Here is an 18,159-nt window from a genome sequence, read left to right as displayed (position 1 = left end):
GGATGTGTACAAGCCATCTATACCAATCGGCCCTCACCTTGTTGTAAAACTATGCAGAGCAACCAGTGGTCTTCAGGGTGTAAGATAGTGATGGACTGAAAGCACTTGATTGAGGTCAGCTTGATTGAGAGGTGAGGGGAGAAAGGGGAATCTGACCAGGGCAGGTGTGGAGAAAGTCTGCCCATGTCACTCAGCTGTCACCCATTCCTGGGGGCTGTCCTCTAAGTCTCAGGCACTTGGGAGACACTGGCCATGCCTGGTATTGGGGGGCTTATGTTGGTGGAAGCAGCTGAACAGACAGGTGACCACAGCACTATAGTAAATGAGATCCATGCCCAGGGCCAGCGAGGGACACTGTTCATTCCAAGGCTGAGGAGGGACAAGATGGGCAAGACTGGGGGGATGTGGGATGTAGGGTGGCATGGGCGATCAGGCCATAGTGGGCTTCCTAGGCCAGAGGAGAAAAATTGGCTAAGGTATGAAAAAGGCAAGCATGAGGGTTTTTAGCCAAGTAGACTTGTGACATAAATGCTCAGAGCTCCCTTTCCATCAGGTACAGTCTTTGGTGTCCCTTTAATAATGGTGCACATGTGTCTGAGCACATGGAGAACTTGCCCTCACTGTGAGTGAGGGTGTTGGGTGACTCTGGGCCTAGGAGAGATGGTAGGTGGGCGTTTCCTGCCCCATCAGAAGCCTCTGCCTGGGCTGCCCAACTCCACTCCTGATCTAGCTTCTCTTCATCCCTTCAGACCCAGCAGAGTCTCTTCCTGGCACAATCTTCCCAGGCCCTCGTAGTGCCAATGCATGGTGTGACTTTTACCTTTCAGGATCCATGGATGCAGAGGTTTGGGGACACATGATCTGAGCCCAGCAGGTGAATGGAACTCAGAATCCTAGAGGGTCAGGGCAGCTGCTGTGGGCCTGGCAGGGCCTCTCTGGCCAGCTGTGAGCAATGCAGGGCCCTGCAATACCTTGAACATGCCTAAGTCCCGCTGTGGCACCTGCCATCAGGCCCTGAGAAACTGTCATCCAGGAGATGGCTGGGAGTCTTAGGCAAGAAGAATCAATCCTTGAAAAGGGAGTGACTCCATATCCCCAGGCTGATGCCAAGAAGATCAAAAGATTGAGGAACATGCAAATATGCTTCCAGAAATGAAACAAAAGGAAAATGTATGGGTGGAGTTTCCATGGAGTTGAATACAGGGTGGGGCTGTGCCTTGCTGGTATGGACAGAGAGAGGAAGAGGAGTTGGTGGGCAGGATCCCTCTTCCTGACACCAGTGGGCACAGACGTGCTTGCGCGCGCACGCGCGCGCGCGCGCACACACACACACACACACACACACACACACACACACAGAACTTAAGTCTGTCCTTGTGATGGGTTGGCCCTGTCCTTTGCCTTCAAAAGTGTGGCATTTCAGGTGAGGAACTGATGCCAGTTATTATCCTGCAAGAGCACATGGGAAAAAGCCAGGACCTGTTTGACTCACCCTGGTTCCTGGCATAAGAGTCAGACGGTCCCCGATGCCGGAGATAGGTTCATGGTGGGATTCCTCAGCCCTCCTCTTTTGCCACAGAACAAAGAGAACTTTGGCCATATGTTCAAGACTGCTCCGTGGCATATCAGCGGCCAGGAGATATTTTGACAGTCAGATTTTATGCTTTCATGTGTTTGTAGAAACTCTAAAGTTAACCCACAAAAGAAACCAGATGTATCATCCTGGGTTAGTCACTGGGGCAGCCCCAGGATGATTCTGTTAGCAGGATCTGCTCTGAGTCCTGAAGCCACAGGCAGGAGTGAGAGCTTGAAAATCCTGGGAGTGTTCTGAGCTGGTACTCAGAAGACACTTGGGCCAGCCATCGAATGAAATACAATGAAGCTGGCCAGCACCCTGCTGTTCCATAGATCAACTAAGCCAACTTTCCTAAGCTTCCCACAGTTTTTTCCAATTACATGTCTGTTCTACCTCAAGGACTGGTTCCACTATTTTAATCTGGGGAGGTTTGGGAGTGCTGCCACTAAGTTCTCTGGGCAACAGGTCACCTTGGGCTGGCACTCACTGCTACCTGTTTGTTGTAACAGATACAGTTTGCATTGAGATGGTTCTGGCTGATTTTGGAGATGGAAAGAATTCTAGTTGGCAGAGAGGGCAGGGGTGAGGCCGACCCTGAAAGCTGAACTCTAATCACTTGGTGCAGAAACTAGGAACAGACTCTTAGGGGAATGGAGAGTTGTCTGAATCTACCAATCAGCTAAACCAGGGCTTTGGTAACTTTCTTAGGATTTCTCAGCCATGGACCCAGAAATGAACTTTCAGTTTGCACCACATCTTTTTTCTTTCATTATAGGACAGAGCCCGAAGGACACTGCCTAGCTAAGGGTAGGAGGAATCAGTTATCTCAAGGGCTGTGTTCCTTACACACTTACACACACCATCCACAGATTTTCAGGTTTACCTGGGACTGTTTCAGAGGAAGAAGAGATTCCTATGTCACAATTCCATCTGCTCCCTGGCCCCATTCAGTGCTGGGGATGGAACCACGGCCTCACTCATGCCAGGCACTGAGCTACATACATACCAGCCTCTCCACCTGCTTTTGAGTTCTCACAAAAAGTACTGAAGTAATCCAAGCCCATATTAAAATAACTCAGGTTATAAAGTGTAAATTCCAGGCTCAACCCTATCCCCCTCCAGGGACAATCACTGCTCACAGATTTTCACCTGCTTTTAACATTTCAAAGATAGCTGTCAACTTCTTACTTTAAAAAAGGAAGAAACACCTCCGGCTTTTCAGAGTGTTCAAAATCTCGTGTTGAGCTGAGAGAGGTGAAAATGAGAAGCATCTTAACGGGAACACCTGTTAAATTTTAAGCGTGTGCAGCTTTGATAATAAAAAAATCTAATTGCAGGGTTTAAATGATTTCCAAAGATGATTTTGAAAACTCTTTTGGCACCTTTCCTGAGAAAGTGTCCAGAGACACACTCGAGACACTGGGGACTTCACAAAGAAAAATGATTAAACTCAAATCTGTTGTTTTTAAGAGTAGTAAGGAAGCTGCAAGAAGTGTCCCCACGCTGGATGGTGGGAGCATTTTTGCCCCTCGTCCTCTGCTTTGTGCTCTGGCAGCACACTCTTCTTCCTGTTTTATAGACCCCATACCTCATCAGAGTGGCTCTCCCTCCTTTGTTTGCTTAGTAAATTGCAGAGCAGCTCACAATGGAGGGAGCGCCAGATGTAGGTGCCAACCCCCGCTTGGCTTTGCACTGAACATGAGGCTGGCATTGACTTTCACCTTCAGCAAAGGCAACGGCTTTCTACATTTCGCATAAAAGGGAATTTCTCAGACTAGGTCTCCAAAGCTGTGGGTTCCCGGAGTTTCAGGACAGCTCACAGGCAGAGAACACTGATGTTCAGCTCATACTCCAAGCCCAGCTAATCTGGATTTATAAGCCTCCAGTGCACTGGTTCTTGCCTGCCTCTGGGCACCTGCTACTCAGATCAAGGCTCTAAGTGTGTGTGTGTGGGGTTGTACCTTCCCCTGCCACCCTTGCTGACCCCACTCTCATTGGTGCTGTGATTTTTCCCACTGTTGTTCATTCCACCTCACCCTCTGGGTTAGTCTGTCCACCACGTTCTTGGCTATAGGGCTACCCCCTGCTTTGACATGACAGCTGCCCACAGGGCTGCTGGAGGTCACCATCGCCACTATGCCACAAAGCTCTCTCCTACTCCAGGGTCCCTCCTGCTTGGTGCTGGAGCATCTGTGAAGCCAGTCTGGCTCCCTGATGGAAATAGCTTCTCAGTGTGTGCCTGTCTGGAGCCTTTTGTCTTTTGCTCCCATTCCTTCAGTCGTTTTCTCAGTGCACAATATACAATCTTTGACTCTCTGCCTGCCCAACACTTTTTAAAAAAATTCAGGGTCTAGACCAGAGCTCTGCCATGTTTGCAGCTCAAGAGGGTGTAATATGCGGAACTGTCAATGTTACAGTTTTCTGTGGCTTTCAGAAGTGGGGCACTTTTGTCACTGCCAGTATTTATTGTACGTGTGTATTATAGTCTTCGAGTGCTGTTTCAGCATGCCTAACTTAGCAGTTTCCCTAACCTTGAGGTTATGGTGAAATTATATTTAATGTCTTTCCAAAAGTCAATACTATTCCAAGACTGTTTTTTATATTTCTGGCTATTTTTGATCCATTTGTTATGGTGGGGAACCAAAATGCCCCCAAAAGCCACACTGTCAAGGGTCATTAACCCCCAGTGAGTTATTATCTCAGTGGGCTTACTGAGAGGCAGTGTCTAATTGGACCAGGTCGGTCTCTGACCCCTTCTCCTGTTCTCTTCTTGGCTGCCATAAAAAACAGCTTTCCTCTACCAGCCAACCACTGAAACCCATTAAGAATAAACATTTTCTCCTTTATGTTGTATAGGTCAGGTACGTTGTCCCAGTGACAAAAGGTGACTATTACAACCTAGTAGCCAATGGCTTAATTTCCCAATCCTGAAGAATTCTCACCACATGCTAATGCAGGTGATTTTATGACAAATTAATATATGTAACTGGGGTACACAGTGGTGTTGTATTACGGATGCAGTGTGAGATGACTAAACTAATTAACAGGCATAACCTCATTTTCACCTCCTGCTCCCTGTCTGGTAACCACCATTTTTCCTGCTTCGCAAAGTTCAATTACTTTAGATTCCACAGAAACTGATTTAGGTCTTTCTGTGCTAGCTTATTTAACATTATATCTTCTAGGTTAATCCACGTTGAGATATATCTTTTGTCCATGCATCCTTAACAGATACACAGGGTTAATTCTGTCTTGATTTTTGTGAATGGGGTAGACTGAACACATGCATGCAGACAGCAGATGATCAACAAATATGGTGAATGGTTAAATAAAAAAATTACAGTAAAAAAGTCATTAATCCCTCTTCAGAATACTTCCCCTCAATTCAAACACCTATCCCACTGTTCTCACTTTCTGAAGTTCTCCAAGTCCTCTCTTTGTGGCTTTAGTTGTGCAGTCATGGCTGCCTCAATGTCCTGAACTGACTTAAATTGTTGACTGTTACTGGTCATCTTGACTCTGAAGAAGAGCCAGTCACATGGTGCTAACACCTGGTAGAGGTGGACATTTTTAGGAGCCTATCTGCTGGATAGCACTCAGCAGCAGCCTTCACTGTATTTTTGATCACACCTTGTAAAGACACTCAGACTTTACAACTGCTCCAGAAAGTAACAAGGTTGGAATAAGTGCATTCAAAGTGAGGGAAATTATCTTTAGGGACTCATGGCAACGTGTCTTTTTACTGTAATAATCTGCCCTAAACATTTGGATCACACCTCATACATCAGCATACTAATTTCAAGTTCCTAAGATACATGCCCAGAAGAGGAACTGCTGGGTCTTGCCCCTTTTCTACACAACCTGTTTCCAAAAAGTACCTAACATCTGACTTGTGCTGACACTTCAGGGTAAGAGATGCTTGTTCACTGGGAACTAGTCTGCTTAACACAATTAGGAGGAAATAAAATGTCCACGGGTGTGCATACCCACAAATAGAAATTTAGGTCTAAATACCTGATACCACTGCCAAATGTGAACTTTTATACAGCCAAGTGACACAGGGCATAGCAAGTACAAGAGACCCACCCAACCGTAAGGTGTGTAGAAAGGAGAAGCAGGAACACCAAGTGTTTTCTGCTTTTGCCAGTCCTTAGGCCTAGAGAACAGCAAAGGTTTGAAATAGATCCCACGTATCAGCATGACCTGCACCTTTCACACTGGCAGGTTTCCCAGGAGACGTCGTCTCATTTCTCTTATCCTCACCCCCACCAGCACCAGGACAAGCGGGTGTGTGGGTGTGCAGTCCTGGGGTCAATTTCAACTCAGCCGGAGGCAGCAAGCTGTGAGGACCTTGAAGGCTGTGTCTAGTGCCACAAAGTAGGGAAGACATTCCTCGGCCTGGGTCTTCCTGCTAGCTCCCTAAAACTGAGAAGCGTCCTCTAAAGCATTTTGATGATTTTTACTTTCCACATGTACTTTGCTTTTTAAAAAATTACTCATATAGCTATATACTATACTGAACATACTCAAATCCCCATTTTCTTACCAAATGCCCATTTTCTGTCATTCAGAATTTTCAACTGAAAATCTTTTTTCTCGATCACTATTCTAAAACAAGGCAGCTAGCTCACCATACATCTTGTGAGACCCCCAAGGGTGGCATCACTTGGCTGTTCACACTACATTGGAATCAGCAGGGAGAAGGGAGCTCTCTATAGAGCAGGTCAAAACATTCTAGGTGATGCTGCGTATGGGGTCTGGGCTAGACCTTCCTTCGGCCAAAATACCAACCCTACCTTTCTGCATGTGTAGACAGGTGAACCCAAGGCCACCTGGAACATCTGCCTCTTTCCTTTAAACTCCTTTGGCAATTACTCTGGACAGTCATTCTGTACTTTTTATGAGCTACTTTGAGTCACTAGAGTTTGTAGCTGTTGCCCACAATTTAACTATTGCTTAATGAGTGCCTAACTCATTCCAATCTTGGAAGAGTTGACTTACGCGAAGATTAATGGCATTGTTACGGTGTTAAACTACCCACCGACAGTGGGGTTTCTGCCTGCAGCACTGCAGGGCTTGCTGCCTTCTTCATTCCCCCCTGGTTACTGCCCACTCATGGCCCACCGGATGCCGTGCTCTGGATCATGTATCCAGCAATACATCCAAGTCGCCCCCTACAGTTAGTCCCAAGAACTCCTTCACTGACCACAGCCTGAACCCATTACATTTCTTACTCTATGAACAAGTCAAACCATGAAGGTGCTCTCAACTATCACTCATATTTCTTATGAGTCTGTCTGTGTTGCTGAGATCAGTCTGTCCCAAATGCAGCTTTGTCCTTCAATGTGATGATCCCCTCTGAATCATCAGTTCCTGCAGCCATTTCAACAGTACATTCTAAGACATTTTCTCAACGGATGCTGGCTGTGTTCACACAGATTGCTACACTCCAGGAAAGTTACTTTTCTTCAGGCAGCGTGATGCCAGTCATACTGGGCTGGCATTTGTTCTCCCACCGAATTTTCATTGCATACCCTTCAACCACAAGGGCCTTTATTTTGTGATTCCTGCCCCCCAAAAAACTACATCTCAAGTTATCCTGTAACACTGCAGATGGCACATTAGCAAAATATAAAATGGAGATGCTTTCCTTTCTGTGTTGCCTAAAGCCTATTAGTAGCTCTTTACTATTCCCTGTGAAGGCTCTGCGGAAAATGAAAACAAACAAAAACTCTGGTATGCTAAAAGAAGCCAATTATTACAGATGTGTTATTTCAGAATTAGTTTATGTAGCTCAGTTTAATATTTTATATAGTCTTTATTATTCTAAGAAAGAAAAAGGTACTATAAATAAAGTACTGTCATTAAGTTTAAAAATAAATTGATTTTCTAAATCAGCCTTTGCCTGATACCACTGCTGAAATTATACAGTTTTGTTCTGTGTGTGGTACTATCCAAAAACAAACATATAAATTTTGGGTTTTAAAATGTGATCAAAGACAACAGACCCTGTAAGATTTCATTTTGAGGGCTGGGGATTTAGCTCAGTGGTGTTGCCACCTGCCTCACAAGCACAAGAACCCAAACTTCATCCCCAGTATCAAGAAACAAAAAAATTCATTTTGAAATTGCACCAATATTTTATGGAGATTTAGCTTGGGAAATGACAGAAATCTAGCATTTACACTTTTTTTTAAACAAGAAAAAAATACCAAACCAGAATTTGAAGCTACAACTCATTAAGTTACTAGGGGTCTGCACATTTAACTTTATCCCTATGAGGTAGGTTTTGTTAGTATCTTCATTTAACAGGTAGGGAAAATGGGCATGCAGAGATTTAAAAATTTGTCCAATGTCACATAAGAAATAAACAGAATAGTTATGGGTTGAGATTTAAACTGAGGCAGTCTTCTTCAAGCAATTCCTGTTCAAATGGTGTGAATTTAGTTTGGCTGGAAAAAGTACACCAATCACCATCTGGCCAGAAGCTTTATTATTTCATAAATAAGCAGTCTATGTTCTTCGAGATGGTTAAGTTATTTCAAGAGTACTGCAATAAATATTTATCAAAAATAGCAATCATCTCAGTAATCGATAAGACTTCTTCCCATCACTAAAGATTTCCAGTTCTGTATCAAAAAACTTAACAAATGTCACAAGAAAGCTAAATAAAGATACGTAGGACAAAAAGAAAATTCCGCTGGGAAACTAACAAAGCACTTTCCTCACACATTTCTGATTATTTTTCATAAAGACAGCTAGCTTTGCTTTGCAGTGCTTAATCTGAAAAGGAATGACAGAAAGCAACAGTTTTAGGAGAAAAACTGCTTTCATAAAAATCTCCAGTTTAAGCCAAAGGTTTTTCTAGTGATGGCAAAACCTAAAGAGCTGAGAAAAGCAAGCAGATATTTAATTACTTATGCAACAAAACCTTAACAACTATAAACATGTTCTTTGTCTACTTGAAGAAGCAAAAATTTCATGCTTTGAACATTTTAAGGATATGATGCTTTAGGAGATTCAAAAGGAAAACTCACACATATATAATTCCACCAGGGACTGCCCACGTGACTAATGCTCTGGACATCCTCACCAGGACACCAGGACGAAATCTCCAGTGTGAAGTCAACACTGGGAAGCAGAGCAGGATAAATCCTGTGTCTCTGCTTCAAAGGCAAATGTAAAAACAGCAATCACTTGTTTGTTCCAAATACTCAGAAGCTTATCACTGGTTCATCACAGTCACAAAATGCTAAATCCTAGGAATGGGGGAAAAATGCCATGGGTGACCTACTATTTCTCTCTGGACTCTTACAACAAAACCTCTATGTTGCTTATGACATTACTCCAATATTCTGTGTTCCAAAAACTAAACAGGCAAACACAAACTTGCTAATTTTCACTTACTCTAATAAACTCAAAAATAGACAAAATACTTAAATTTTCCTAACACAAATTCTGGTTTTCACATTTGTTAAATAAAGTTTTCTAAAATTACTCAACCATGAAAGAGTTGGACATACTTATGTGCTTATTTGGAAGAGAATTACTGAATTTATTCTCTAAAAGAAAAAGCTAACCCAAGGGTCACATTACTGGAACATTTTAAATGTGTGGACATGTTCTTATCCTCTAAACCTCAACAAGAGTGGCTTGTACAAAGTATGTTAATGAGCATCTCCCCTATTAAACAAGAGATGTCTGATGCAGCAGAAGCCAAGCGCTGTAGTTTCACTTCTTTCTGTTGCCTCCAGTTGCTAGCATAGTCGCAACCCGCATAAATATATTCAGTGTATCCATGTAGATTGCCAACATCCTAGAAAAAAAAGTGATGCCCGTCATATATGATGTATTCCAGTAATGATGACCCGCTAGTTCAGGGTAATTATTTGTCACAGATATATGAAAGGGAAATTAAATGTTTAATTGCAACAAAGGAAATCCTAAACTGGTAAAGAGTCAACTTTTTCCTCTTTGTACACCCATCTTTTAAATTTTAAGAGTAGTTTTAAAAAGCATAATTCTGTTCTCTGACATGGTATCTTTCAAAAAACAAAACAAAAATAACCCCAGGGTGATAGTCAGGACAAAACTTGTTAGACACAGTCTGGCATTTTAAAATGTAATTCACCCAGTTTACTAAAGGAAAGAGCTACAAATGTAAGGCTTACAGGAACATTTTTTAAACCATAACATTGGGTTTTATTTTTAGATTAAGAAAAATAAATTATTTTAAAATGGGAGATACCATGAAACACTAGAAAATATAACAATCTCGGTAGAATCCTAGAGGAGATAAAACATTATTATAACACTGAATTCAACTAAAGTTGAATATCTCTAAAATAGAATCTGTATACTGAAGAATTTCTAATTTTTAGAAACAAGACTTTTCCCCTAAAAATTCGGTCAATTATGCACATTTTCCAATAAAAAGTACAGTACTTTAAATAAATCAATACCTAAATGTTCCACTTAACTGTAATATAATCAGAGGTTTTCCGGATAAACAAGTATAAAGTTTATTAAAACAAGAGATCAAACTGCAACAGAAACAGTAAAATTTGATAAAGCCACTACTGTAGGTTGACTTGTGTCCCCCACAAACGTATGTGCAACCCTAACCTTGGTACCTGTTAAATGGGACTTTAGGCATAGTCTTTAAAGATGTGATTAAGATGCAAGTTAGGATGAGGTCAGAGTGGAGTATAGTGGGCATCTACTCCGGTATTACTGGCGACTTTATAAGAAAGGAGAGGAGACAGACAAATGCACAGGGAGAATGGCAGGTGAAGCTGGAGGTAGATACTGGAGGAACATAACTATGAGCCAGGAATACCACAGATGGCCAGAAGTATCAGGAGTGAAGCGAGGAGCACAGAACAAGATTCTCTCAGAAGGTACCTACCCTGCTGAGCTCTTGATGTCGTGCTTCTAGCTTCCAGAAATTAAAGGCAGTTAGTTCCTGTTGTCTTGAGCCTCCTAGCTATGGTGTTTTATTATGACAGCACCAAGGGAAACTAACACAGCCAGAAACAAAACAGGCCAAACTAATACAGATGTGCTTATGCAACATAGTAACGATGAAGGGTTACTTACGAATTGATGGGATCATACTTTTGAACTCCATACATTGGTGTTATTTCTGCACGCTTGATTACTTTCTGAGTATCATGCAGAAGGAAGATGCTGAAAAGAACTAATCCACCATACACTGCCACTGAGTACAGAGTGGCACCAGCCACAGAGGTAGGTGGAAGAAACATCGATCCTGAAATCAGAATCAGGGGAAAAAAAAAAGATTCTGTACCTTTTTTTTTAAAAAAAAGAATGTCCCACAACTAGATTTATAATTTACAGTACTTAAAGAACTCTTTGGAGCACTGACCAAGTAATAAAGTATCTAAATACTATGGACTGTTATCTTATTTACAGCAGTTCAAAGCCTGTGACTTGGATCCCTCCAGTGGGTCACCCCACCCACATTGTAGGAAAGCTCTTGATTTACAGCAATCCCCACATTCTCCAGACCATTTCAGATGTAATGCATCTGGCAAAACCAATGACAATGGCTGGCCATGTGCCAAGATTCATAAGAGCTCAACAAAAGTCAATCAAATTAGAATATCTCTTTTAGGCAACTTTAAACATGACTCAATGAATTAAGATACCTATTTCAGAACTTAGGACACAGGAAATTAAGGATTAAGTGTTAAAGGCACAGCAACTTACCCAGTGAGGACACGAAGACCAGACCCAGGCCCACGCCCAGGGGTGCTCCCATGTTCAGAAACTTCTCACTGGGTGCACACATGGCCACAGTGGACAGGCCGCCCACGATGCCAGCGGTGTACCATGCGGCTCTGACGAGGAGAGGGCCACCCAATATGGTCAGAGGTGCCACTACCGCACCCATCACACCTGGGAAAGGGCACATGGCTTGGTAAGCAGTCACAGGTACCAACCAAAGGGAAAACGCCTCTTCCAGTGTGCTACCTTAACCTGCTGTACTGCACTATTATGCAGTATGATTATCAGAAGTTTTCTCTTTGGATAATACTAGATTTCATAACCCAAACTGTGGCTATCCAAATTTTATTTGTTTTTGGTACCGGGGGTTGAACTCAGGTCCTTGTGCCTGTGAGGCAAGTGGTACTATCCCAATTCTGTATGGCAATATTAATATATTCCTAGTTAAATGGTTTTATCTCACTAATCTACATTTTTAGTAACTAAAATTTCACGTTTGTACAATATGGAAGAATCCAGATAAAAAGGCTTTAAAAACACTCAAACATGAGGTCAACCTATTGCTGACAATAGGGAATAAAGTAAAACAACGGGAAGAACAAATGTTGGTAACCTGGAAATGCAGAGGTTTCTGAAAGACACTGTCATTACTGTGTATAACAGGGAATATTATCACAGCTTATACAATTAACTTTAGTTGTCATAGTTTAAAAACATATTCATAAACATTACAGTAGAAAAATCACTAATTATCAAAGGTAAATGAATTCTTTAATTGGAAAATAACCTTGCAGAAGGCCCAAGACTGACATTTCTAGACTAAGTAATAAGATTCACTGTACTTCATGAGGATGACTAACTAAATACATGTTACTCAAGGAATGATATGGGAAAAAGCAATTCTATATATGAAATTGCAATTAGGATTCTCATCAGTTTTGCAATTGGCTGCAAGTTTTTAACAACTTTCTCTAGTTTTCTCTTTTTCTGAACCAGATAAAAAAGCAACTCTCTCAAGTGACATGTATCAGATCTGAAATCCTCCTGGTATTGGACAAAACACATTAATGTCAACCTCTACTTATTAGACATTGTTACAAGAAGACAAGCTCTATTTTCTGGATGTCTAAGGTCTTAGAATCAACCTTTCAAAGTAAAGGTCTGACAACAATGTGACCAGTAACTACTGTGTTAGTAAACCACTAAACTGTGTTTACATTTGTCAAGAGTTGCTAATAATGGGCACTTCCTGAGGCTATCTCACACAATTTAGAACATACCAGAATGGAGCAACCAGGCAAGATGCTTTTGGCCTGGACTCTGCTCGTATGGTATGGATCGCACCAGCATTCCAGCTCCAATCATGGCTGCAAAAGTTGCACCAATTGTCTGAAAGATACATTATGAATAAAAAGGAATTCTTAAATAAAAGCAAAGCAGAAACCCACAAGTTTCAAGTACAATTAGGTATTTTTACTCAGCTTTGAAAAGATAATAACCGAATCTTGTTTTTTTCTGGTACACTAATGGTATGGGGTTTCAGTTTGCACTGTATTAGCAAGAGGCCCCCTACTGTCATATAAGAGGTTCTGCAGACAGCTTCAAGGAATGGAGCTTGCTTAGCCTGGCACCACGCTCTTCACAATTTTATTCTTGTCCAACAGAGGCGAAACAAAATCCCTTTAAGAATCCCAGGATAGTAATTACAATTTTTTTTTAGTACTAGGGGTTGAATCCAGGGCCTCACACTGAACCACATCCCCAGCCCTTTTTAAAATTTTTATTTTGAGACGGGGTTTCAAAAGTCACTATGATGTCCAGGCTGGGCTTGGACTTGTGATCCTCCTGCCTCAGTCTCCCAGAGTGCTGACAATCACAGGCATGTGCCAACATACCTAGCCTACTGACAAAAAACTTAATTTAGTATAACACAAGCAGCATTTAAAAAAAATCAGTCGTGACCTTGACCTACTAATTAAAGATAGATATAAATACAGAACATTGCCTTGAATTCCTATAATATATGCTATATGGAAAACAGAAGGTAAATATTACTCACAGCATATAAAAATACAAGATAGATTACACATTTCTATACTGCCAGATTCATGGCTATCTTGGCTCTCATTTCTTTTGTGTAACTTAAGATTTCCATTGTTATAATAAATGATCTTTGGGTATGAAAAAAAGAAATGAGTACAATGGAAGGAAAATAATGATGGTCAATCTTCAAGAAATTTAAAGCTGAGAGTGCAAACCTAAAGACCTTAGATTGAACCAGAAAGCAGATATACTTTGGCCAGCAATTCCTAAAACCAGTGAATATTTAGTGAATACTTTCAGACATCAGCAATCCCACAGGCTGCATACAGGGCCTCCTCACTCACTGCACTGCACTGCACTGACTGATGAGTACCACAATGCTCAGCCTCTGATGCAAAGGAAAATACAAGCACTGTTTTTACAAAGGACAAGAAAGCCCCAATTAAGGCAGAAAATTCAACTGGGTTCACAACTCCATCGTTGTCCAATGGAGAAACAGTAAAAGTCACTCCACACAGCCTCTGTGTATTTTCAGATATTTTACTGCAATTCTACTGCTGTCCTTAAAGGTTGAGATTCAGTATGCCCTACCTTTTACCTTTCCAAACCCTACATTCCAACTAGTCTGAACAGGCAGGACTGTGAGCATGCCCCAAAGTTTCATGCCTTCTTCAAAGTGCTTAAGAACACCTCCTTGTTATCTGGTTCACTTGCTCAGCTCATCTCAGCAGTTTTTCCTAGTAGGTAGTCTGACTGCCTAGGAGCAGTTATCAGACACCTCACCTTATGTTCCAAAAACACTTGAGACAATCTATCCATTCACCACCCACCCAAGGGCCTCCATGTTCACCCCTGTAGCACCAGCCTTAGGTTTTTCCAACTATTTTATTGAACTACCCTTAGCAGTGGAGGGGGATACTCTTGCAGAGAGAAGGTTGAGCTCAAAGTTTCTTTGAAGTCTTGAAGATACTCAAGTATAATTTCAAGACCTAAAATTTTAACCTTGATTCAATTTTGACCTTGATTCAAACTGTCATTCCTAATGAGAACTTGCCATGTTCATGCATGAACCTCTAGGCTAGGAGAGTCATTCATTCACTTGAAAAGCATAATCCTGAGATTACAGGTGTGTTAAGCTTGGCGTGATGGCACACACCAGTAATCCCAGCACTCAGGAGGGTGAGGCAAGAGAATTTCCATGAGTTCAAGGCCAGCCTGAACTACACAGCAAGACCCTGTCTAAAAAATAAAATGTATCTTAAAAGAGAGTATTGTGGAAGTGCCATGGATTTGGGCTCCCAGAAAAGGAAACTGGTATGTACTATATCTCTTTCCCTTCAGCCTCTCATAGTTCAGTCCCTATTATCCCTCATTTCAGATCTCACAAAGACACAGCTGGCATACCTGCTTCATGTCTCTTCCATATTAGTTCTTTTTTTTTCCCTCACTGAGTTTATTGGTACATTTTAGGCATACAGTACAGTTACATTCATTATTGGGATCTTGTACCTTTATATGACAGGTCTTGGTTCTCATTTTTTCCCCTTGTCTCTACCCTCCCTTCACCCCCTCCTCCCCTACCCATTTACCAACATTTTATTTACATTTTTTCATTTTCTCATATATTTTTCCTTTCCCTTATTATCTTTCCCCTATCCTTCCAATTTTGCCTACACCTTTAACCCTTTTCTTCCTATTCACATTATACTTAGCTTCAAGTGCAACTTTTGCTGCTCCAGGCTCTTCGCAGGCCTCTGATGACTTAGATATTCACTTCAGCTTGGAAACCCAACAATTCCTTTCTATTCATGTCTTCTTCAAGCTCCCGACTTCAAATACTTGAAACTACACTCTAGTAGGATTGTAAGCCCCCTTTCAAATTAGATTTTTCTACCTCTTCCCCCCTATTCAAGCTGTTTGGCAGGACTGCCCTTATCCTCTTCTAAAATAAAACATGTTGGCTTTCAACAACCCTGATGAAATAAGTGTCTCCTTCATAGAACTTCCCTAACAGTCCAAGACCAAAAGGACCTTTCAAATGATTTTGCACTTCCTACTCTCTATCTTGTATTATGGACAATTTATTTCTTCTATCATTAGAAAAATAGGGCCTACGTCTAAAAATCACATCTTGGTGTCTAGCAAAATAATAAGTATTAAATGAATATTCATTGAATTTAAAAATAAGGTAAAAAGTCAGGAATGACAGTGGCAATATTATTCTCTTAACAGCAGACTGCTTGGATATTTATCACTATTATTTTCCACTGATCTGTAAGATATTTTTGTATTTGCTTTATTTTTTAGAAAGCTGCTACATAATAGAGCCTGCTTGCCATCTGCTATAGTTCAGAACAATCCTCTAAGTTTTATCTACAATTCTTTTGGTATTATTAAAATAAATATTCAATAAAGAATTGAATTCAGTAAATAGTAGCTGCATAAAAAATGTACTCCCCTGTCAGCTAATTCATATTATATTAATTCATATGATCAATTGAACAAAAAATGTGTTCAATTTAATACTGTTCCATTTAATACCACCCCCTAACATTCACCTAATCTTTTGATCTTTACATGGAAATGGGAAATGAAAACCAGCTTACTTACCACCCAAGAGCCTCTCATCATGAAGTTCATGAGAACAGGACTTCTAGCTACTGCCAAGGCAGACAAAGCTGTTAAACCAATACTTCCTGCTAAGTACATGTAGGTGGATTGTATCCTATCCTTCACATACTGAGGCCAAATTCTGTAACAAACATCACATGGTTAGTGTAAAGAACGAAGGATGTGGATTCCAGTTCAATCATTTACTAGTTAGGTAGCCTTGTGATTAAATCACTTTAATGCTTCCCATCTTACTCAATTAGTTTATTATAGAAGTAGACATACCTGAGTTACTGCAAAGATTAAATAAAAGAAGCTCTTGGTTTATATTAAATGTAGCATTAAAAAAGCAGATTTTCTCTTTGCTTAAACATATAACCTTGGTAAAAGATGTGTATTTAGGTTTGAATAAATATATGCCAAAGTAGTACTCATGCAAATATGAAGCAAGACTTAAAGGAACACAAGCAAGAAACACCCCTCATCACCTCCCTACTCCTTGCCTATAGCTGTTAACTCCTTTCCTGGCACATATAAAATTGGTAACTGTGACTTGTAAACAAAGTTTATGTCATCTTGTTCTCACAAGACTCAATAAGGATGTCTTCTTTCATGGATAAGTTACAAAACTGTCTGCCCTTGTCCTGTTTCTGTAAGCTCTCTTGATTTGTCCCTAGAAAAACCAACCCCTTTGACCAAATGTATAAAAACTGGAACTTCTCTTTTTCAAGGCTCTTCGTTTGGATATCAGTCCATTGAACCAGTGTTCACTTAAAACCTGGAATAAAATCCTGTTTCCCAGCAGTTTCTCCTGTCTCTCAAATCCTACAACACATACAGAAATAAAGCCTAGATACAAAATATTTAAAAACTGACCAAAGACTAAAGAATAAGAAGAGAACTGATGTTTTTGTTTTAAGGACAATTTCTGAGGTTGTTTCAGATGATTTACTTACACAGCTTTTTCAATTGCTCCAATATCATTAGACATTCCCAAGCCATAGTAGCACAATGCTCCAAGACCAACGGCAGCCCCTCCAGCAACAAACCATCTTCCCATCTGGTCAACTGCAGAACAGAGGAGGAAATACAAGTTAACACTGTCATGTCTCAAAGGAAGTGCTGGGTAAGGCCTTCAAACATTTATGAGGGGATCAAATCACAGCACTGTTTCTTCTAAGAGCCACAATACATATTGGGACTATAAATATTCACAAAATTAGGAGATTGATAGAAAAGGACACTTCTAAAAAGAAAGGTGAAATCACGACTACAAAAAGGAGGACCAGATCTAATTAACCTTCAACCTCATTCCATTAATATTTGAGGAGGCAGTGTATTTGTAGATGTGGAGATATATTTATGATACAGGTTACTTTATTCATAGGAGTCTGGGTTCATAGTAAAATAAGGGGAAATGTTAACAATCATCCATACTGTGTCTAAAGTAGTACCAAAGAAGAGAAATGTAATCAGTGCCTATGCTGCAGTTAAGGAAGAAGATGTTCTTGCTCACAGAAGCAAAGACAACCTACCAACTCACTCCCTGTTTTTTTGGTGGAGGTTTTCTGAGACAGGGTCTCACTATGTAGCCCAAGCTGGCCTCAAACTTATGGCAATCTCTTGCCTCAGCCTCCCAAGTGCTGGAATTACACGCATGTGACACCCTGCCCAGCTGCAACTCTTTCGATGGAGATCAATGTTTATGAAAAACATCTTACTCCTTTCTAAATTTGCTAAGAATATTAACTATACTATTATTACATAATTTATGATTTGTTCTCTAGGGTCAACCTACTAATCAGAAACTGACCTGAGAGTTCCTGATTAGGGCTTTCACTATAATATATTGACATTATAAGACTGTTAAGAAGCAGTAATATACTTTGGTTAGACTTGTAAAGCTGGAATCTAAACTGCAAACCAAAGTGACTGACTTGAGATGTGCAGAAGTATTAGATGCTTGAATGAAGATTCTCCATAATTTCAAATGAATTTCCTTAATAGGTCATACGTTTTAGAACATGGCATGTCAATAATCTTTTTTTTTTCCTAAAAAAGGTGGAGTAAAACGAAATCCATTGTAAAATACCAATCTTTTTGGTGTTATCAGGTCCCAGAATAGTAATGTGGCCCCTTTTCTCCCCCAAATGCATGTATACCTAAGTATGTATATATAT

General features: G+C 40.8%; 1 protein-coding gene across 4 annotated transcripts in view; it reads right to left on the bottom strand.

Annotated features, from left to right (window-relative positions):
- Positions 1-7,931: 7,931 nt before the first annotated feature.
- The window catches only part of Ghitm (growth hormone inducible transmembrane protein), a 13,903-nt gene continuing 3,675 nt past the window's right edge, over positions 7,932-18,159 (bottom strand). For all 4 annotated transcript variants that reach the window (XM_010622602.3, XM_010622603.2, XM_010622606.3 and 1 more), the window contains exons 4-9: positions 16,936-17,047; positions 15,980-16,121; positions 12,607-12,715; positions 11,309-11,497; positions 10,676-10,847; positions 7,932-9,392 (exon numbers count right to left, since the gene is read on the bottom strand). In XM_010622602.3, coding sequence (XP_010620904.1) covers positions 9,308-9,392; positions 10,676-10,847; positions 11,309-11,497; positions 12,607-12,715; positions 15,980-16,121; positions 16,936-17,047 — 809 coding nt within the window. In that variant the 3' untranslated portion in view covers positions 7,932-9,307. The remainder of the gene's footprint in view (positions 9,393-10,675; positions 10,848-11,308; positions 11,498-12,606; positions 12,716-15,979; positions 16,122-16,935; positions 17,048-18,159) is intronic.

Source organism: Fukomys damarensis, unplaced genomic scaffold, assembly GCF_012274545.1.
Source record: "Fukomys damarensis isolate Sample0158 unplaced genomic scaffold, DMR_v1.0_HiC HiC_scaffold_1, whole genome shotgun sequence".
In the NCBI taxonomy this organism is placed as follows: Eukaryota; Metazoa; Chordata; class Mammalia; order Rodentia; family Bathyergidae; genus Fukomys; species Fukomys damarensis.
This window is presented reverse-complemented; position numbering and strand designations above follow the sequence as displayed.